The 23,868-nt window shown below is 36.9% G+C and overlaps 1 protein-coding gene across 1 annotated transcript in view; it reads left to right on the forward strand.

The window, feature by feature from the left end:
• The window catches only part of LOC131678423 (uncharacterized), a 444,679-nt gene that overhangs the window by 279,382 nt on the left and 141,429 nt on the right, over window positions 1-23,868 (forward strand). The window contains exon 2 of the mRNA XM_058958574.1: window positions 2,335-2,649. Within this exon, the coding sequence (XP_058814557.1) occupies window positions 2,394-2,649 (256 nt within the window). The 5' untranslated portion in view covers window positions 2,335-2,393. The remainder of the gene's footprint in view (window positions 1-2,334; window positions 2,650-23,868) is intronic.

The following is a 23,868-nucleotide window of genomic DNA, read 5'->3' on the forward strand; positions in this document are numbered from 1 at the left end:
CCAAAAACGTGACTTAGTGAAATTCTAAGGTGTCACAAAGTTTCAATTTCCAGCTATGGATAAAACATGGGAATTTCATTAATTGAAACTTAAAAAGGTACCCGGGTACCGCCTCGGACACAACGGTTAATCTTCACCAAATTCTCACAGGCGAAAATATTCATTTCGCAGAACAACTTAAAATACATGCTTGTTTGTAACAACGTCAAAATCAAGATCTCTGTATATATGTATAATGGAAATATTGAAGTCATATTAAATGAGTGGTAATTTAAAGATTCATGCCGTATTTCGGAGAAGTGGAATCTATTACGGAGGACACATGGAGAAACTACTTTCCAGGTATTTCAAATGGTGTTTTTGGTCTACCTGCGACCAGCCTTTTCCCTCCTACCTTACCATGCAGTACAAAAGAGAAGGAGGTGATACCATTTCACAGCGAACTCTATGTACATATCAAGGACAAAATATTATATGCCAGTGCTTTGAACAAACGGCACATTACCGACAACCATGTCAAGAAACCGCTGAGGAAAGCCCAGCTGTAGAAAGAAATGCCAAAACCCAGGCTCCTGAATCGCAAACTGTTGCCAAATTTGTGGCTATTGTTCAGGTAACATTAACGATTACAAAACTGCGTCAAGCATTTCCAACTCAACAACTAATACCACAAGTGAAGAAGCTACCACCACAGAAGAAGAGTTGACACTCGTGTCGTGACCCGCAAGGGAAAGAAGCCAAGAGAAACATCTGATCAGCGAGTATCAAGACAGTAATCAAGATACGGACATAAACGACAACGAGAGAGACATAAATGACTCCGAAGTTGGCAAAAAAGGAACATTTTCCCGACGCGAAAAAAGATCTCCGCTCGCAATAGCAAGATGCGCGCACAGGATCTGACAGGCATCTGATGTTATGCATCTCAGAGCAAATAAAGAGAAGAATAACAAACGCTCTTTGCACTTTTCATGCGAACCACCGCTCTTCTCTTTCACAATAAACCTCTTCACTCCGATGCGTGTTGCTCCCACACGTGTATTCTACGCCATGGCTGCACGCCACAAAGAGTAGAAATAAAGAGGCTCTTTAGTGTGTATCTTGGTCCCACGCGCACGTGAGTAGAGAAGGTAACAAAAAAACATTTTTAAAACGTTCTGCCGATCAAACTTTATCTGAATTGTAGTTTGATTCGCCTTCTTACCTGCTTTCCAGTGAGGGGAGGCACAAAAAAGTGGCTCTTCAAGGTGACTCTTTGAACGAAATTGTGCAGCTCTTGGTGCACTCTTTTTCGTTTTCAAGTGTCTCTTTGTGCGGTCGTTCTGCACATCGCAATGTTTTTGTGCTGCTCTATTTTCAATCGGTGTATTTCGCTCTTTGTGGCTCATTGTGCTGACAGGCTATAAATAAACCCCCGGGTCCTCTAAGCTAACGCATTGAACCGTGTCAAACAAACAAAAAAATTAAGTTCTATCTCAACAGCTTTAATAATAATAGTTTCAAAATCGAACTGAGACTAAAAATCATTTTCGGCTGAAGTTCGAACATATGATGACCGGTACGTTGAACCAGCACCTTATCTCGGAACTACCATATCAGAGCAATAAATTTCCGTTTTACTGTCGAAAGACTAACTCGCCTTCTAACTTTACCGGATCGGATAATAACAGACATGTTCGCTTCCACACAATGCAAATTCTGCATACAGTCTTCTTCGAAGCAAACGTTCCAAAATAAGTATATCGCAAAGTATGCGATATTCCGGAAAATCAAAGATTCACTCCATCCCGCATTGGCGGAAAAAAAACTATTAAACACGAATAAAAACCCAGCGTCTCTCAGCACCGGTACTGCTGGTTAATCGGAGAAAAAAATAAAACTTTCCTAACAAGTGATATATATCTTCAATATATCACACAGCAATTGTCGTTCCGATTGCTTTCTACATTCCACGGAACGTTATCAAGTGAGTCGATTCGGGTGCTGGATTTTTCATTTTTCTTTTCCCCGGTTAGCAACCGGAGAACGGAGGTAGTCTGGGAATGCGAGTTCGCTGGTCCGATCTAGGTTATGATAAATGGGGGTTATATTTTCTATGCTCAGAATCATCATGCACACACACAGAACCCGGTACAGTTTCCTGCCTGTAGGGTTAGTTTTTCCAAGTGAAACATCGGTATAAGGAAGCTCGACTGTAAACGGTTGGTCTGGGTTTGCTGTCAAGCGAAAACGAACGTACGGAAAACATGTTGAATGTCCAATTTTCTACCATTTCTAGTTAATCTCACTGTCACGGGCCTAATTCATTTTTCAACCTCTCACAATCAATTTCAGATTTCCGGACAGTGTTCGTCGGTATCGGTGGAAGTGAAAGTGTGCGCCCGTGGAAGTTTATGGTTTGTGTAACGATGGTAGATCCCAGGAGCGGTTGGCGCATCAGTTTGATCTACTGGGCGCTGCTCTTCAGTGCGATACGAACACGATACGGAACCGATGCGTGGAAGCTGGATAATCGAAATATCCTATACACTAATCAGGATATCTCGTACGAATGTCCCATCAATACTATGTGTCGGTGTGCCAGCTTGCCGAACGAGACGGCCCTGCTGGAGATCAACTGCAACGAAGTGTCGCTGTACAAGTTTCCAGGTAAGTGTTTTCGAGCAATTATGGAAGGCGGAATGGGACGAATTTAACGATCTTGGTGATTACAACTGAATTTGAGAACAGAGGTAATGCTGAACAGAAATCGCAGAGCATCGCTTGGAGATCTTCGTTATAATTGCCCGTAATCAAGCTTCCAATGAGTGTCAATTTGCTTCCTGCATTCAATAGTACATTGCACACTGCCAACCAGTCAAGTTCTTATTTACTTTTCACCGTGTTTTCACACTGCCAGTCATCTCATTTCAGCAGTTCCGCTCTGCTACGCACACGGTAGATAGTGATGAGCATCATTAGGCACAGTGGGATGGATCGACACAGGAACACAAATCGTGTCTCCGTCTTTGGAGGTAGCATCAATCCAGTGCTAGCTTGGTCCTGTCACTAAGATATTGTCGGATTCTGATGAGACGAGGTCGAAACGCAGACTCAATAACTTCTTTAACTTATACTGATTCAGTTGTTTCTGAGTCGGTTCAGGCTAGATTTGTCCGAAACAGAAATTGTTTTGGTACCCTTGGATATTGTGAACATTTCAGGGAAACATCTCCGACTTGGATCTAAAACTGAGCTAGCAGTATTTCCAGGTTTGAATCGAGTTCTCCCACAGTGCCGATGTGTGCTAGAGAAGATACCAGTGCTGCTTGCCAACCTCCTTGGGCAAATATTGCTAACAAGCACCACCAGACAGTCGCTTCAACTGAAGGTGACTTTCTTCCGAGCACATAGGTAAGTGGCGTTCCGTTTCTTGTTGCCAAGCTAGAGCGCCACCATTCGTCTCCAGTATTCGCTTCCTACCTTATGCAAACTGACGGTTGTTTTTTCACTATATCACCACACCTATCCACCCCCCCCCCCCCCCCACACCACCAGTGGTGCACTCCAGAGCAGAATGATGTGTTGTTCGGCAAAGCTGACGGCCCCTACGAAAGTCGCTATTCTGTTTATTTGCGCATGAGGGAGGAAGGGGAGTGGGGCGAAAAAAAGATGCCAGCAGAAATGTGCAAATCCTAGCTGCTTATTTTGTCACTTGCTGTCACGCTATTCAGCTTCTTGGAAACTGGTGGAAGAAGCAGAAGAAGGAAAAAAACTCGTAAAAGTTTTTGTCAACACTAGTAGACACGTCAAGCAGCTAGAAGGCGGCAGCTTTCCCATCTCAGGCAAGCGACCAACTCGGTGTCATGGCAATCACATATGCCACTCCGTCCCCTAGGGAACCTTCGCTGAAATGACTTTTCGCAATGCTAACTAGCTCACTTCCAGGTGCCGTTTGTAGTGTAAAGGGCTGGAAAGTTGATCAAATAATCATAGCTTTTGATTAGGGAATTTCATAAAGTGGGTGAGTCGCATTCCCTCCGGCATAGCGACACAGTTATCTCTCGCTCTTTTCGGATGTGTGATATAACAGAAAGCTTTCCTGGGAATTGACGTACACGAACTGTGTCGGTAATTAGCGTATGATTCACTGCATAGAAGCTAGTAGCTAATGGTTCTTATTGTAAACGTGAACGTTCGTAATGTTGGGGAAGAATTTTTCATTAATGAAAGTTTTGATTTGGTTTTCAGTTCGTAGATCCGATAAACTTCCCACGTGTAACTTTTTTTTGTGAAGAAAATGAAACCTACGACGTGAACCAAACGCATCGTTTCGCGGTGTATGGCCCGACTACCTGTCGGTACATCATTTTGCGGACTATAAGAGCGTTTATGTCACTGATGACAGTTTCACAACCCGCTGTGACCAGTGAACACTACACACTCAAACAGCGCACTGTATGCCTCTTGGCGACTACAATGCATTAGAATTTTTTAACGTTTTTCCCATGAGTGCGGGAATACAACATCAAACCAAAAGAGCATGTACTTCTTTTAGGTCCATTGATCTCTACCAAAACAGCAGCTTCAACAAAATAAACTCTTCGCTGCTTACGTAGTATACATATTCATCATGTTTGATCGTATTAAAAATAATCGTGTTCAATAAATTTGACGTCGAAAGCTGAAAATTCGAAGAAATCTTTTTTGTATATGGCTGTGTTATGTAACTATAGAACTTTTAAACTATTTTGAGATAGTAAAATAATTATTGATAAGCTACTATCTGGTACTATTTAGCTGCAGCTCTGAAATTTTCTTTTGCAATCACTGAATATTATAGTCAAATACAATATTTGTATTTGTTATAGTTATTGACAAAAATATCTTGACCTGTCTAATGGCGGTATTGGGAATTTTTGAGGAATAAATGAAAAATCTTTAACTATCGAGAAGTACTAATATATTTTTCGTTTTCTCATTTGATAAACAATCTACATTATCGTTTCATAGCAAAATACAAATTTTAATGACAAGATTTTACCAACGTTGTTAAAAAACTGCGTTTTTGTTCTCAAAGTTGGCTGCTTTTTCAAGCTTTATTTGGACATCTTCGATTGATTCATCTGAGATTGTAAAATGAACGAACGGCAGTTCATGTCCTATTGCACTCAAAGCCACATTTCGGTTGTTCACTTAGTGACTCATTCGTTCGGTGCGGCGCAGTCATTAAACTGTTTGCGGTTCAAATTCCACTTCATTTTCAAAATGATTCTTTTTCTGTATCTATCTGCCTAAGCTGAATTATTGAGCAAAAATGCCCATTTTTCAGGTAGATTCAAAAATGTAGAACAAACCGATAGGCGGATCTATGAAGGAGCACGCGGGACATGTACACTTTTCAACCAGAAATTGTTTCATAATTATTTAATTTTAGGCACTACACATTGCGCTCCAATTAACATCTCGCGGTTTTTAGAAGTTGCAATAAAATCTGCAAATTATTAGTTCCTGTTTCCCTTGGGGAAAAAAATCAATTAAACCTAGAACTACTTTTCACCACGAGGGCTATATTATCCCAAATTAGAGAACTATATTTTCTCTTATAGTCCAAATTTATAATTATTTTTCGATAAAAAAAACATTATTTGTATAAGAATATATGTAAGCAATCGCAACAGATGAAGAAACTGAAATATATAATGTCCAAAAACTGATCAAATTATTAAAACTGATCAATTGAAATAAGAGATTATAGATTACGTAAAATTAACTTGGCTAAGTATTGCAAACAACTGTGTTATTATTTGCTACCTCGTATTTTTGACTATTTGGACTATTTAACAGTGACTTGATGTCAAGCCCATAGCCATGATTTAGTTTCGGGATGGGCTTACAAATTATTGCATAAATGTATAATGTCTTATGACCTGAGACACTCACTTGAAACTGAACATAATTTTGAAAAGTAAAAATGGTTCCAAACAAAAGCAATAAATAATAAAATTCCTCGATAGTACCTAGAAAAGAGGAACAAAAACAAAGAGGTGAAAACAGAAATGAATGGAAACGCTAGAAAGTGCATTGCATATTAATTACCCATTCTTAAAAAACTTTTCAGAACTTTTCAACACAATAATTCACAAATTCGTACAATTCGTTCAATTCATTTTTTTATTAAAGTTCTTTTTTATTTCATTCTCTATACTTATTATTTCATTTTATTAATTTCATAGATTTTATTCGTTTTCTTTGATTCATTTTGAATATATGAGTAATTTTAAATATACACTGCTGGTCAATAAAATAGGTGTGAGATAAAAGTACATGAAATTTTGAGTTTTCTCTAAAAATATGTTTATATTCAAATATTTTATAGTTAGGCACAGTCGTAAATATGAAAAAGAACACTTTTATTTGTAAATTAAATGTTATGCTTTTTCGTAACTCTTTCTTCTCCATGAAATCCAAAACAGTACCTGGTCAATGAAATAGGTGTATTGTAATCCATTGCATTAAAAATTTTCAAATCCAATGACTTTAAGACTTCAACTTTTTTAACAACTAGTAACCTGTGTAATCTCCCTTATTCAACCAAATTTTATCCATTTGTCTTGGCATTGAGTCATTCAGAGGCTAATAAATTTTACCTTTGATTCGTCCCTCCGAAGGATATGTCGCCATTTTTTGATTCCTTCTGAACCCTGCCCATTAACGCTATTGAAAAGCAAATTGCATTTTTCTTCAAAGGCTTTGGCTTCGAAATAGTGGAACCTTCTTAGCAATTCTTTCTGGAACATTGAAATTTTACGGCCTACAGCGAACTGTTCTCGGACCTACCACTTTTCCAATTTGTGCTGAATTGGTCTTGGATGACGCGAATGGATCAGATTTCGCTAAAATTGCAATACGAAGATCAGCTGCTGTAGATATCTTCTTGGGTTTTTTGCGTGTTTCCTTTTTTCAAAGGTTTTAAGGCATTTGTAACGAAGTTTTCGGAACGCCACAGTGTATTCGCGATTTATTTATACGTCTTATCTTCTTGAACTAAATTTCTTAGCAAAACTCGTTCCACTTGAGTACAGTGAGATGCTCGACCCATTCTATAACAAATTTTTGACTTATTCAACATTTAAGTACATTTACTAACACGCTGAATTCAAACCTCACCAAATAAAACGTATAATGGAATTATGTAAAATAATAACACGTTAATATATTTCACACACCTATTATATTGACCAGACGAGAAAGCCTGCAGCAGTCTTGTTTTGCATCTTGACAAAGATTACAAATATAATCAGCGCCAACAACCCACTAGTAACTTGACAGATCCCAAGGCTTCTGTGTGCGGTAGGTGTGATTGAGACTGCTGCAACTTGGTATGCGTAATTGAGAGAAAAACAAAATAATCTATCACACACTAATTTTATTGGCCAGCAGTGTATGATCATTTCAATTTATTCATTTATTTCATTTAGCATTTATTTTATTCATTTTGTTTATTTGAGCTTATTTTATTTATTTTATTCGTTTCATTCCTTGGATTTATTCTGATAGTTAATTATTTTTCTCATTTTATTCTCATTCATTTAGTTTATTTTATTTACTGTTTTCATTTAACGCATTTTATTCATTTTTTCCAGTCCACACGTTTTGTTTAGATTAATTATTTTATTAAACCGACTATTTTTTCATTTATTCATTTTATTCATTGCTGCCAAATTATAATTTTTGCCACAAATTAATTTACTTTATTAAATTCGTAGACGTTTTGATGTCGCTTAATTTTTCATTTTAATCATGAATAAAATTAATTAATTTTTTTTTGTTTATTTCTTTATTTTATTCATTTTATGATTTTTAGTTATTTGGTTTATGTCATTGATTTTATTAATCTATCCATTTTATTAATTTCAGTTTTCATAAATTGTTTTATTTAGAATAATTATTCATTGTATCTGGTGTCTCATTTTATTTTGTGTATTTTATTTTCATATATTTTTTTATCCAGTTTTTTATTTTAGTAGTTCTATTTTTTCTGTTTATTTTATTTATTTTAGCGACTTCATGTATTTTTATTTTATTCGTTTTATTTAACTCTAACATTATCCTATTTGTTGGTTCGAAACTATTTAATTTATTCTAGTGATTCTATTTTTTATATCTAATTTTATTTTTTTTATTTTTTATTTACTTATTTATACTGGTCTTCGATTTTCTCGTACAGACAGCTCCTTAATTAATAATAGTTCTATGTTTAAAGGTAGTCTTAGTAATGTTAAAATCATACTTGTCTGCTACATCATTAAAATTACGACTGCATACAATGAACGGATTGTTTTGAGAAAAAAGAGCACGATACATCGGTAACCGAAAGAAATCAGTTCGTCTGGTATGTCTGGGTGGTACGTTGAATCGGAGCTGGCTCAGCAACTCCGGGCTATCTGTATTGTTTCCCAGAAGATCGAACACGAAGAGCCGTTGCAGCATTATCCTCCGACTTGCAAGAGTTGGCAAACGTAGAAGATTGCATCGATGTTCATAGGGCGGTAGACAAATAGGATTAGTCCAAGGTAGTAACCGCAGAGCGTAACGAACAAAGTGACGCTGAATTCGTTCGATGCGATTGATTTGAACAGCACGATAGGGTGCCAACACAAGCACGCCGTACTCCAGGATGCTACGCACGAGTGCACAAAAGAGTGTTTTTAGGCAATAAATATCGCCGAATTGCTGCGTGTTTCGTTTAATGAACCCCAGCACGGCATAGGCCTTAGCTGTAGTCATTGCAATGTGCTGCGCGAAATTTAGTTTGTTGTCGATGAGAATGCCTAGGTCCTTCGACAGTTTCGACAGAACGATATCACATTGCACTTTTGCACATTTACTTCCATCCCGTTATGAGTACACCAATTTAGCAGCATATCAATATCGGCTTGAATAGCACAGCAATCGACTGCCGACGCGATTACATGGAAAAATTTCAGATCAGCAGCAAACATATACTTAGGAGACTGTATAGCGGAGCATAAGTCGTTTACGAATAAAATAAACAGTAGCGAGCCCAAATGACTTCCCTGAGGCACACCCGACTCTATCACAAACGGAGATGATCTCGTTTCATCTATGCGCACAAATGCACTACGCTAGGTGAGGTATGACATTATCCACCGTGTCAACCACTCAGAAAGTCCCATCCCCAAATTTGGTCACGATTAACAAACAACCCTATCGCACGCTTTTGCAAAGTCAACGTAAACAGCATCAACCTATTAAGTGACGAAACATACGCCATAAGATTAGTATTCGTCAAACGTTTTTTCACAAATCCATGCTGCCACTCGGAAATGATGTGGTTAACCTTCGGGTACAGCAAATCGTGAACGAGGCTTTCAAAAATTTTCGGTAAGCAGCTCAAAATTGAAATGGCTCGATAATTTTCAACATCGTGGATGCTACCTGCCTTGTGGATCGGTGTAATAGATGCTGTCTTCCAGACACTCGGGAAAATTCCTTCGGACAATGACCTGTTGAAAATTATACTCACAGGAACAGCCAACGTTACAGCACAGCTCTTGAAGAAGATAGGCGCTAAGCCATCCGGACCAGCACCCTTAGAACCATCAATAGACTGCAACTTCAGCTCCACACTACGCGGCGAGAAATTGAATAGCGACATATTCAAATCGAACAACGGCAGACTATTCAAATATGCTTCAGATAAAGGTGGCCGGTTATTACTTTGCACACTTTTCATCAAAAAAAGGATGAGAATAGATTTGCCGATTCAAGCGGAGACTCAGCTGTAGATGCGTTGTAACTAACACGTTGTGGGATTCCGGACGACTGCTTACGGCTTCTTACAAATGACCAAAATGAATTGGGGTCCTGCTTCAGGTTCTCCTCCGTGCGATGAATATAGCAACGAAAGCAATGCGCAAGCAAAGAGTTATATTCGCTCTTAATGGCATGCAACTCACCTTTGTGCCGATCATCTCTCCAGCGAAAGTATCGTTTCCTAACCTTGCGAAGACGGTTCCGTAGATTCTATAGCTCGTTATTCCACCAAGGCTGCTTTTTACCACGAGGTCGCTTCAAAGGAACAACATCACGAAATATAGCATACGTTTTGTCATACATATTTGTCACAGCTTCATTAATACTGCAACCAACAAGAAATTCCTCCCAATGAACTTCGGCGAACAATGTGTTGAGCCTCTCGAAATCACAGCGGGTAAAATCAAAGCCAAGGGAATCAACAACAATAGCAGGAGCGTTTTTCTTAACAACGTCAAGCTCGAATAGCAAGATAAAAGGCCGGTGATGTTGGTCGATCTTCAGCAATGGTAACGGTGGCTCACACAATTCACTTATGAACGCTAAGTCAAGAAGTCTCTCGTTTACGTTTTCGAGATCGTTTATTTGAGACATTCCGTTGACCATAACCGACTCAACCAGGGATATTTCCTGTTCAGACGAAGCATTTACCGGTAGCATATAGTTCAAATTTTCATCCGACATCCAGCGTAATTCAGGGAGATTATAATCCCCAACAGTCAAAATTACACCACGATCACCCGCAAGATCAATTCTAGAGAAAATTTTCAATAGGACGTAAGTAACATTGAGAGCCTCTCTTTGTTTACTTTCTCTTTCGTTTATTACGACGTCATTACAACACTTTGCACTAATTTTCCAGTACATATCGAAAGCCGACGGTGTTTACTATAATATTATGCAAAGAGTAGAGTAGTAAATGTTGAAATGGCCGAGTAATGAACAGAAGAGAAAGACCCCAAAGAGAATCTCTCATTGTTACTTACGTCCTTTTTAAATTTTTTCTCTAGAATTAATCACAGTCAGCAATACAAATAGCAGAGCTATGAAGGCCGTTTTTCATTGCTATCAGGACCCCCCCCCCTCCTCGTCTGTGCTGGCTGGTTTGGGGGTTTCTATCACAACGGTAAATAGTATAGTTCAGAGCTAGCTCAGAGTTTGAAACATCGTTATTCAGCCAAGTTTCAGTAAAGGCAATAACGTTATAATCACACTGAGAAATATTTAATAGTAACTGATTTGTCTTAGTCCGGATTCCACGCGTGTTCTGATAATAAAGCGTGATTGGACGGTAACTGTTTTCACAATTCGGACCACGTCTGTTGGTAGCAGAAAACTGATGTACAGACGGAGGTGTGCGGATGCAGGTTAAATCCGCTGGTAATTCTTGAGCATCAGTAGAACTTTCTGTGTGACAGTAGGAACGTGCGAAGAGTGGCTTATTGTGATTTAGTGTCTGCTGGTGTTGGCAAGAAGCGAAAAATATTACGTGTGTTCGACGAGGGCTGGAAATCAAATGGTCTGAAAACAATTTCCTTCTGCCATGTTGATTTGGATAGGGATAAATCTTTCAGCTGCAAATCAACACCAGCTTTGAACGATACGAATGAAAGTTCATCAAGTGTTCTGCCTTTAGGTATAAGTTTAACATCGTTCACAGCTGTGTCTGTTTTCAAATTGTTCCTGATCAGCTTTTCGATTTGATGCACTGTTGCCTGAGGATCGAAACCAGATAAGTACAGCCAAAACTGTTTACCCTTTTTAGCCGGCATCAATGGTATAGCGTCGTCCGGTTTGAAAATGTTATCGCGGTGCGGTGGTTCATCCGGGATTAACAGCCATGGTCTCTTGCGTGAATTTGGGTTCAGTTGTGTTCTACGTGGTGTGGTGGGAAAGGGCGTTCGCTGAAGTATTGTATTGATTTTCGTGGTGTTGAGTGCAACTTCATTCCTCAGTTCGTCCAGCACCTTGTTTTGCCCCTCAACCATTGACTGCATTGCGTTGTTCGTCGATAAAATAACTTGACGAAAACAAGCATTTGCCATCATTTTTGTACAAGCTTTGCACATCCAAAACAATTGTGAACATCCAGATACAGCGTCACGAATTTCCGCTGACTGGTGAGCACATTTGAGGTGGAAAGATGATTTACAAAAGCCATTGCAAACTATTTCATCTGCCTCGTCAATACTGCGAGTACAAGCACAACAAAAAGGCTCCATTGCTTTTTTCCGTACTATCTCAACACAGAGCGAATACGATGCAGTTTTTGGCGATTTGTCGATATAATTTAACAAACAACGTTGTACTCCAAGCCACACTGATGCAGTGATGAAAAATACGTCGGATATGTAGCAATCCACAACGACTAAATCCGAAAAAAAAAACGATAAAAACGCAATATTAGCACAGAGAAATAAAAACAACCAACCGAATTGACTAACCTTGTTGCCAGTATCTATATTTATATTAATCCTTACATTCTTTCTATGAATCTGATAATATTTTTTCCATTTTTATTTTGTAATTTCGTTTGTTTCTCTGATGTTCCATAACTTATTTAGTTTATTCGGGGTTTAATTCATACAGTTCTCGGAAACGTGTTCATCCCGCCTGTAGTGGGGTGCCTACTTTGAAGGAGATCAGCAAACTAATAGTAGATCCAACAGTGATATGTGTAAGAAATGTCTACTCTCACTGTTAGGTGGATTAAGTCGGTTTTTATTATATAATTCGTCTATTTGACTCGGTTCAATTCTTTAGACAAACGGAGCCGTGAGTCTTTTTTTATATTATGAGTAATTAAATTAATAAAGAGTTTTAATGGCTATCCGGCAGATCTCTCGGAATCGCTTAACCCATTCAGGCCCATGTTGTTTGTGACAAACAACAACGTTTTTAAACAGCTATAACTTTTGATTGAGGCAACATTTGCTCGCAAAAAAAAAGTAGGGCTAATAAATGTGACTATTGCCTTTCATTTGAGCATTAACAGTTACAAGTATCAGCCTTAGAACTGAAGTTATTGCAATTAGTCTGATTGGATTACAATCGAGCAGTGCTGCCAGGAACAGTTTACGTTAACAACGGAAAATGATTTTTTCTTATATCTTTGTTATGGTGCAAAATTTTTGAAAACTGATAAAACTTATCAATTTAGACTGTCTTTGGCTACGTTTTCCATGCAATTGAACTATTGTAAATATTCTTGGAGAATGGTATTGAGCATAGGAAGGTAAAAATTGAGTAGCTTCTAGCACTGCAAGGGAAGCACCTATCTTTATGAAAATAGACTTTTCGTGTATCTTGATCTCACCGTTTTCAAGGAAAAATAGTTTTGAAACCCTACATGCACCAGAAAAAAGTTGGGCATGAAAGGATTAAATATTGCACGTGGGTACCGGTTTGCGAGATGGGGAAACATTTTTTCCTCGCCATCCGCATTTTAGAGGAGGTGAGGGTATTCACTTCTCTCTCACTATTGTACATTTCCGTGTCATCATCGTGGTTGCTGCCTTTATGTTCGCGAACATCTGATTTCTTTCTTGCTTCTTGCCCGTACGAGTGTAAACTTCCTCAAATTTGATACTGGTTGTAGATTTTGAGGTACTTGATGCAGCACTTTCCGTTTCATAAATTGCTTTATTAGCTGCCACAATTTTGGTAATTGTTGGTGGTCAGCATTTTCCGAGCGGGGTAGACTTTAATGCACCGTTTTTTCACAGAACTGGCACGTATTAGTTTGTCCTTGATATATGCAAAGAATTTTCTGTGCAATGGTACTCTCGCATTTTGTTTTGTACAGCAGAGACGGAAAGGAAGAAATTGATCGATTGTAACCGTTCGCGTACGAGAGATTAGAGGAATCTCAAACTCGGTGGTTTATGCGCCACTCTCGCGGTTAACGAGAGACCACCAGTCGTGTTAGCTTGCCCGACTATGCTACTAAAGCATGAAATCGTTCCTCAGGGTATTCGCTCGAACGGTCCACTTTAGCTACACCAAAATATCAGAACCAACTGTATTATGTTCACCGTGTTACCTTCGCCATCGACTAAATTCGCAATTTAAATTTCACACTCTTCCACAACCTGAAAACCGTCGAATCGAGAACAAAATTTCGGAAAACCAAAGTGGAGAAAACGAAACGGAAATAAGAGTGAGTTCCTTAAAGGATTCTGTTCATAACGTAACGGAAACTCAAAAAAACGTAAATTTAAACTTGTATTTTCATACCACTTTAGCTAATTCAAAACGTTCGGATCGGACAATAGTTTATACGAGGGCGGGCAAAATGTCAACATGGCCATGAAAACTTAACGAACATACCTGCGCAGGTTTTTTGTGGCGGGAACGATGACGACGAATTAGCGATGGTCGCCGCCGAACGGATGTGGATCCACTGAACTGACTCCAAGTCGACGAAGTGTAGTCGACTACGGCGGCTCGTGTGCGTCTGGCCGAATTAAAGGTGCGGAGTGTGGTTCGGCTGGACGGAAGACTTCCGGTTTGGTCGACGAGAGCAGAAACCTCCGCAACAGACAACGTACCCTGGAAGGACCTCACGTACTAAGATTCCGTACCGATCCCCCACGATGAAATGAACTGCTACTTCGGATTGTTGGCTCTCGGACAACTTCGCAAACGTGATAACGGAAACCACCAACTCAGTTTGACTACCGAGACGGCGGGCCTTAGCACGGCACACGAGCACAAAATACCAGCAAAATCCAGCCCGTACAAAACGCTCATTGGACGAGCGCTGCTGTCCAACGCGAACGCAAATTAATTAAATGTTCAAAAACTAAAATATCCAAAAATTACCTTTGTACTCAAATCTTCCCGAAACACCAGAACAGAATTCACTTTAGAAGTGTTTTAGTAACACCGAAAATTTAAATCTATATGGACAAATTAAAATTACTTTGTTACAACTCACTCTCCTTTAACTTAAAATTCAAAAATTACCTTGAACTTATTTTAATTCAAACACCATCACTTGAAATCACTTGAGGAAACTTTTAGCGAACTTCTGTTCTCCAGCCGATTCTTTTGCGAAATGGACGAGTGTGAAATGGTTTCAAACCACGAAACCTCGGTCTATTGTACCGATTTGGCGGTTTAATTCGGAACATGTCCGCGCCCATGCGAAGGCGGTAAAGTTATTTGGTATGGCGGCTATATACTTCGATACCTTTTTTGTATGTTCACCCGCCACCCTGCGGTGACTGGCTGAACTTCATGTTCATACCACACATAAACAATTATATAAAGCTCAAGTTGTGTGGCGGCTTTTCGAAATATTTCATGCTGGAATTATTTCAGCACACGTTAAAATGAAACCAACTAGGTTTTGATGACAGATTTCCTAAAATTCTAAAATACGTTACACGATTCACTGACACTTCCACCACAAACACTTTATTTCAATTATTTAAAATATTAGGAAGTAATTCCTACATGTGTCCTTCGGAATGGATTCCATTTCTCCCAAATTTTACATGAATCTGCAAGCAAGCGGTGTCCGATCTTGCAGCTGAACATTTATTTTCTCATCATGTTAATTAGCATTATCACACACACAACCATGCGGTCATAGTTATTCCAAACGAATGGTTTCCTCTGCCTCTGCCAAAAAAACTCGCTGCGGGGAATGGACCATAACTCCGCCAACTTTCAATTTTTTTTTTAATTCAACTTATTTTTTCGAGCTTCAATAGTACTACCAACGAGCTGTCTTTTGCTTTTTCAAAAAAATCATTGCACAAGACGCTTTAAAAAACACGAACTTAGCTGCGTTTTTCGCCACAACTTTGTATATAACCCCCTTAAACGTTAAGCGCGCTAAACGCCTAAAAGAAAACGGTAACTTCCATAAGTCTAACCTCATTTTCACCCACAGAAAGTGTTTCACATCACGAATGCGCGGTTTTATGTGCGTCTTCAAAAATCACCATATTTGGCCGGAGCACCATTTCTTGCTTCTGCGACTCACTCTACAGATTACTGCGGCAAGCATTAAAGTAACAGTTTCTTTTGTTCTTCAGACAAGGCACACATTTTAAAAGTAGGGGAATGTGTTCGGTTGTCGGCACACTTTTGTTTTTGGCTCACAAAATTACTCCAATTGAACAATATATGGGAATAGGCATACCAATGGAACGCTAGAGGCCTTAGCTAATAAATTATGAAAGAATTTAATTTATTATGTCAACTTGAAAAAAATATTAACAATTTAGTAAAATGATAATTTTTTACCATTTTGAAAAATGTGGTCGGTTTTCGGCACTCTAAGAAAATTTACTAAAAATAGAAAAATATGAATTATAATCTATTTATTTATTTATTTATTTATTTATTTATTTATTGTTGTCAAACAAGAGTAGACCGTTTTGCTACAACGATAAAATATAGTATACACTTAAAAAATAAAATACTAATAACTAAACTAAACACTATCTGGTTTACATAGCATTACTTTAGGATGTTCTTTATAAGCGAATCGAATTGAAATATTTTTTAATTTGCTTTTTGTCATTGTTAAGTCAATAGCTTCGCAGTGCTTGTTGTAAGTTGCCATCATCTGATTTAATGGTCCAAACTTGGCATAATTTGTTTGTGTTTGTTATAAATGTATTTCGGATTCGTAACTGCCGGGAAGGTATATAAAAATTAAGTTTAGATAGAAGTTCGACTGAATCAATACGACACGAAATGATATCTTACTATGTTTTAATTGCCGCAAGGTTCTACTGTATCGATTTTGTTGGCTATTTTCGGCAAATTTGAGACTAAGAGAAACGTGCCGATCATGCCCATATGTGCCTGCCTAGTTCTAGTTTTCCGTTCTAAGTTTATAACTGATTCGCTCTAGAATACCTATCCGTCTTTCAATTTCATTGCTTTCGTTTCTCTTAGTCTCAAATTTGCCGAAAATAGCCAACAAAATCGACACGAAATGATATCGTTTAGAAATGAAACCATTGCATATTCTCGGCGCTCTATTAGTGTTTGGATGTTAATGAGCATACAGCGAGCTTTATAAGATGGGAGAGGAAATCGTGTCCAACCTATTTTGCGAAGTGCAAACAATAAAATTGCCTTTGTACTGATTCTATTCTTTCTTCATGTGTGATTGAGAAAGGTGACCAAACTATGCTACAATATTCCAGTATTGACCTTACATACGAGATGTATGTTTTAATTGTATATGGACCATTAAAATTGTAACTAAAACGCTTTATAAATCCAAGCATGTTATTTGCTCTATTGATGATTGTATTGTAATGGTCAATGAATGTTAATTTTGAATCTAGAATGACTCCCAAATCTTTAACTCTTTCGCACTTTTGTACCACTTGATTTCCTAGAGTGATTGAAATGTCAGGTGTATTTCGTTTCGTACTAAAAGTTATTGCATTACATTTTTTTACGTTTAGTTGCAGAAGGCTTTTGTTACACCAGAGGTAAAATATATGTATTTCTTCCTGTAATATCTTTATGTCTTGTTTGTTCCTCATTTCTAAAAAGAGCTTCATGTCGTCGGCAAAGAAACTTTTATGTTTTTGAGAATGAATGATATGTCGTTTACGAATAAAATGAACAAAAGAGGGCCTAGATGGGAGCCTTGAGGAACTCCTGATGTGACTTGAATGGGATTCGATTTCTTTCCTTTAAATCTAACTATTTGTTGACGGTTAGTTGAATATGATTCGAGCCATTTGAGAAGACCTGGTTCAATTCCTAATTGTTTCAGTTTGAATAATAGCAAGGGTATGTCGATACGATCAAATGCCTTGCTAAAGTCTGTGTAAAGAGCTTCAATGTAGTTTCCATTCTCCATTGCAATCAGTGAGTAGTTGACGAATTCTAGTAAATTTGTATTAGTTGAACATCCTTTGAAGAACCCATGCTGCATGTTAGTAATTCTGTTTTTGATTTGATTGAATAGTTTTTCGTTAACGATTGCTTCAAAGAGTTTAGGCATACATTACATAATGGCAATTCCACGGTAGTTACATATGTCAGATTTTTTGCCACATTTAAAAATGGGTACAAGGTACGAGCTTTTCCATAAATTGGGGAAAATTCCAGATTCAAGCGACAGCTGTGAGTTCCAACGCTAAGTTCTTCATAAATACTGGTGGAATCCCGTCAGGTCCAGAACCTTTTCAAGTATCTAGTTTGTTTAGAGCCTCCATAATATCTTGTACACTGACATGATTGACGCCAATGTCTGTGGTGAATTCTGGGAAGAAACCGAAATATTCGCGATCACGAATGTGGTATAGATGTCTTGAAAGAAGGTTACGAAAAGATTGCAGATTTGTTCCGAGTTGACACCGACATTTTCTTTAAGTTTCATTTTTGAAGGGAAGTTTTCCGATTTTAAATTATTTTTAACATGATTAAAGAAATTTTTTGGGCAAGATTTTATTTGAAGTTCGGTTTTTGAGTTATACTCTTCAAATGCTATATTAATGGATAGGTTTAGTTGATCGCAAATGTCCAAATAGTTAAATAAGTTCCTTTCATTTCTGATTTTTTTATACTTTTTGTGGGCCTTTTGTTGACGATTTTTTAAATTTCTGATTTGCTCGTTATACCAAACTGGATATTTTGTGTTGCCTTGCCGCCTAATTTTTTTCAGTGGTACTTGTTCAACTATTATATCAAACAATTTTGTGTAAAAGACGTCTACTGAATTTTCGATACTTGTTTCATTTCTAAACAACGTTTGCCAATCTATACTGCTTAGTCTTTGTTTTATGTTGTCAAAATTTGCCAATTGAAATTGAAAGGCCTCTTCGTACTCGCAGTCATCGGGTCTTTTGTTATCATGTACAAACACAGAAAACTCAATTGCTGTATAAAACGCTTCATTTTTCCACAGTGGAGTTAATGACTCGGTGACACAAAAGTCTTCAAGAATGTTTGTGAATAATAAATCTAAATAACAGTTTTGCTGATTTCTAACATGATTAATTTGGTTAAGTCCTAAACTTGCAGTTTTGTCAAATATGGCCTGCAGAGTTTCGTTATCCCCAACGACTGGAAGTAGGATGCTTTCATTTTCAGTGTCTGGAAAGAAGTCAATGCTTCGTTGATTGAAGTCACCATAAATATGAACTTTTACCTCTGGGGGGGAGCCTGGTTATAATGTCTTCGGCAATAAGAAAAAGCTTTTCAAATGTATCTGTGTGGGCATTATTTGGGGGGAAGTACACGTGAACCAAACGCATCGTTTCGCGGTGTATGGCCCGACTACCTGTCGGTACATCATTTTGCGGACTATAAGAGCGTTTATGTCACTGATGACAGTTTCACAACCCGCTGTGACCAGTGAACACTACACACTCAAACAGCGCACTGTATGCCTCTTGGCGACTACAATGCATTAGAATTTTTTAACGTTTTTCCCATGAGTGCGGGAATACAACATCAAACCAAAAGAGCATGTACTTCTTTTAGGTCCATTGATCTCTACCAAAACAGCAGCTTCAACAAAATAAACTCTTCGCTGCTTACGTAGTATACATATTCATCATGTTTGATCGTATTAAAAATAATCGTGTTCAATAAATTTGACGTCGAAAGCTGAAAATTCGAAGAAATCTTTTTTGTATATGGCTGTGTTATGTAACTATAGAACTTTTAAACTATTTTGAGATAGTAAAATAATTATTGATAAGCTACTATCTGGTACTATTTAGCTGCAGCTCTGAAATTTTCTTTTGCAATCACTGAATATTATAGTCAAATACAATATTTGTATTTGTTATAGTTATTGACAAAAATATCTTGACCTGTCTAATGGCGGTATTGGGAATTTTTGAGGAATAAATGAAAAATCTTTAACTATCGAGAAGTACTAATATATTTTTCGTTTTCTCATTTGATAAACAATCTACATTATCGTTTCATAGCAAAATACAAATTTTAATGACAAGATTTTACCAACGTTGTTAAAAAACTGCGTTTTTGTTCTCAAAGTTGGCTGCTTTTTCAAGCTTTATTTGGACATCTTCGATTGATTCATCTGAGATTGTAAAATGAACGAACGGCAGTTCATGTCCTATTGCACTCAAAGCCACATTTCGGTTGTTCACTTAGTGACTCATTCGTTCGGTGCGGCGCAGTCATTAAACTGTTTGCGGTTCAAATTCCACTTCATTTTCAAAATGATTCTTTTTCTGTATCTATCTGCCTAAGCTGAATTATTGAGCAAAAATGCCCATTTTTCAGGTAGATTCAAAAATGTAGAACAAACCGATAGGCGGATCTATGAAGGAGCACGCGGGACATGTACACTTTTCAACCAGAAATTGTTTCATAATTATTTAATTTTAGGCACTACACATTGCGCTCCAATTAACATCTCGCGGTTTTTAGAAGTTGCAATAAAATCTGCAAATTATTAGTTCCTGTTTCCCTTGGGGAAAAAAATCAATTAAACCTAGAACTACTTTTCACCACGAGGGCTATATTATCCCAAATTAGAGAACTATATTTTCTCTTATAGTCCAAATTTATAATTATTTTTCGATAAAAAAAACATTATTTGTATAAGAATATATGTAAGCAATCGCAACAGATGAAGAAACTGAAATATATAATGTCCAAAAACTGATCAAATTATTAAAACTGATCAATTGAAATAAGAGATTATAGATTACGTAAAATTAACTTGGCTAAGTATTGCAAACAACTGTGTTATTATTTGCTACCTCGTATTTTTGACTATTTGGACTATTTAACAGTGACTTGATGTCAAGCCCATAGCCATGATTTAGTTTCGGGATGGGCTTACAAATTATTGCATAAATGTATAATGTCTTATGACCTGAGACACTCACTTGAAACTGAACATAATTTTGAAAAGTAAAAATGGTTCCAAACAAAAGCAATAAATAATAAAATTCCTCGATAGTACCTAGAAAAGAGGAACAAAAACAAAGAGGTGAAAACAGAAATGAATGGAAACGCTAGAAAGTGCATTGCATATTAATTACCCATTCTTAAAAAACTTTTCAGAACTTTTCAACACAATAATTCACAAATTCGTACAATTCGTTCAATTCATTTTTTTATTAAAGTTCTTTTTTATTTCATTCTCTATACTTATTATTTCATTTTATTAATTTCATAGATTTTATTCGTTTTCTTTGATTCATTTTGAATATATGAGTAATTTTAAATATACACTGCTGGTCAATAAAATAGGTGTGAGATAAAAGTACATGAAATTTTGAGTTTTCTCTAAAAATATGTTTATATTCAAATATTTTATAGTTAGGCACAGTCGTAAATATGAAAAAGAACACTTTTATTTGTAAATTAAATGTTATGCTTTTTCGTAACTCTTTCTTCTCCATGAAATCCAAAACAGTACCTGGTCAATGAAATAGGTGTATTGTAATCCATTGCATTAAAAATTTTCAAATCCAATGACTTTAAGACTTCAACTTTTTTAACAACTAGTAACCTGTGTAATCTCCCTTATTCAACCAAATTTTATCCATTTGTCTTGGCATTGAGTCATTCAGAGGCTAATAAATTTTACCTTTGATTCGTCCCTCCGAAGGATATGTCGCCATTTTTTGATTCCTTCTGAACCCTGCCCATTAACGCTATTGAAAAGCAAATTGCATTTTTCTTCAAAGGCTTTGGCTTCGAAATAGTGGAACCTTCTTAGCAATTCTTTCTGGAACATTGAAATTTTACGGCCTACAGCGAACTGTTCTCGGACCTACCACTTTTCCAATTTGTGCTGAATTGGTCTTGGATGACGCGAATGGATCAGATTTCGCTAAAATTGCAATACGAAGATCAGCTGCTGTAGATATCTTCTTGGGTTTTTTGCGTGTTTCCTTTTTTCAAAGGTTTTAAGGCATTTGTAACGAAGTTTTCGGAACGCCACAGTGTATTCGCGATTTATTTATACGTCTTATCTTCTTGAACTAAATTTCTTAGCAAAACTCGTTCCACTTGAGTACAGTGAGATGCTCGACCCATTCTATAACAAATTTTTGACTTATTCAACATTTAAGTACATTTACTAACACGCTGAATTCAAACCTCACCAAATAAAACGTATAATGGAATTATGTAAAATAATAACACGTTAATATATTTCACACACCTATTATATTGACCAGACGAGAAAGCCTGCAGCAGTCTTGTTTTGCATCTTGACAAAGATTACAAATATAATCAGCGCCAACAACCCACTAGTAACTTGACAGATCCCAAGGCTTCTGTGTGCGGTAGGTGTGATTGAGACTGCTGCAACTTGGTATGCGTAATTGAGAGAAAAACAAAATAATCTATCACACACTAATTTTATTGGCCAGCAGTGTATGATCATTTCAATTTATTCATTTATTTCATTTAGCATTTATTTTATTCATTTTGTTTATTTGAGCTTATTTTATTTATTTTATTCGTTTCATTCCTTGGATTTATTCTGATAGTTAATTATTTTTCTCATTTTATTCTCATTCATTTAGTTTATTTTATTTACTGTTTTCATTTAACGCATTTTATTCATTTTTTCCAGTCCACACGTTTTGTTTAGATTAATTATTTTATTAAACCGACTATTTTTTCATTTATTCATTTTATTCATTGCTGCCAAATTATAATTTTTGCCACAAATTAATTTACTTTATTAAATTCGTAGACGTTTTGATGTCGCTTAATTTTTCATTTTAATCATGAATAAAATTAATTAATTTTTTTTTGTTTATTTCTTTATTTTATTCATTTTATGATTTTTAGTTATTTGGTTTATGTCATTGATTTTATTAATCTATCCATTTTATTAATTTCAGTTTTCATAAATTGTTTTATTTAGAATAATTATTCATTGTATCTGGTGTCTCATTTTATTTTGTGTATTTTATTTTCATATATTTTTTTATCCAGTTTTTTATTTTAGTAGTTCTATTTTTTCTGTTTATTTTATTTATTTTAGCGACTTCATGTATTTTTATTTTATTCGTTTTATTTAACTCTAACATTATCCTATTTGTTGGTTCGAAACTATTTAATTTATTCTAGTGATTCTATTTTTTATATCTAATTTTATTTTTTTTATTTTTTATTTACTTATTTATACTGGTCTTCGATTTTCTCGTACAGACAGCTCCTTAATTAATAATAGTTCTATGTTTAAAGGTAGTCTTAGTAATGTTAAAATCATACTTGTCTGCTACATCATTAAAATTACGACTGCATACAATGAACGGATTGTTTTGAGAAAAAAGAGCACGATACATCGGTAACCGAAAGAAATCAGTTCGTCTGGTATGTCTGGGTGGTACGTTGAATCGGAGCTGGCTCAGCAACTCCGGGCTATCTGTATTGTTTCCCAGAAGATCGAACACGAAGAGCCGTTGCAGCATTATCCTCCGACTTGCAAGAGTTGGCAAACGTAGAAGATTGCATCGATGTTCATAGGGCGGTAGACAAATAGGATTAGTCCAAGGTAGTAACCGCAGAGCGTAACGAACAAAGTGACGCTGAATTCGTTCGATGCGATTGATTTGAACAGCACGATAGGGTGCCAACACAAGCACGCCGTACTCCAGGATGCTACGCACGAGTGCACAAAAGAGTGTTTTTAGGCAATAAATATCGCCGAATTGCTGCGTGTTTCGTTTAATGAACCCCAGCACGGCATAGGCCTTAGCTGTAGTCATTGCAATGTGCTGCGCGAAATTTAGTTTGTTGTCGATGAGAATGCCTAGGTCCTTCGACAGTTTCGACAGAACGATATCACATTGCACTTTTGCACATTTACTTCCATCCCGTTATGAGTACACCAATTTAGCAGCATATCAATATCGGCTTGAATAGCACAGCAATCGACTGCCGACGCGATTACATGGAAAAATTTCAGATCAGCAGCAAACATATACTTAGGAGACTGTATAGCGGAGCATAAGTCGTTTACGAATAAAATAAACAGTAGCGAGCCCAAATGACTTCCCTGAGGCACACCCGACTCTATCACAAACGGAGATGATCTCGTTTCATCTATGCGCA

This window comes from Topomyia yanbarensis, chromosome 2, assembly GCF_030247195.1.
Source record: "Topomyia yanbarensis strain Yona2022 chromosome 2, ASM3024719v1, whole genome shotgun sequence".
Taxonomy (NCBI): domain Eukaryota; kingdom Metazoa; phylum Arthropoda; class Insecta; order Diptera; family Culicidae; genus Topomyia; species Topomyia yanbarensis.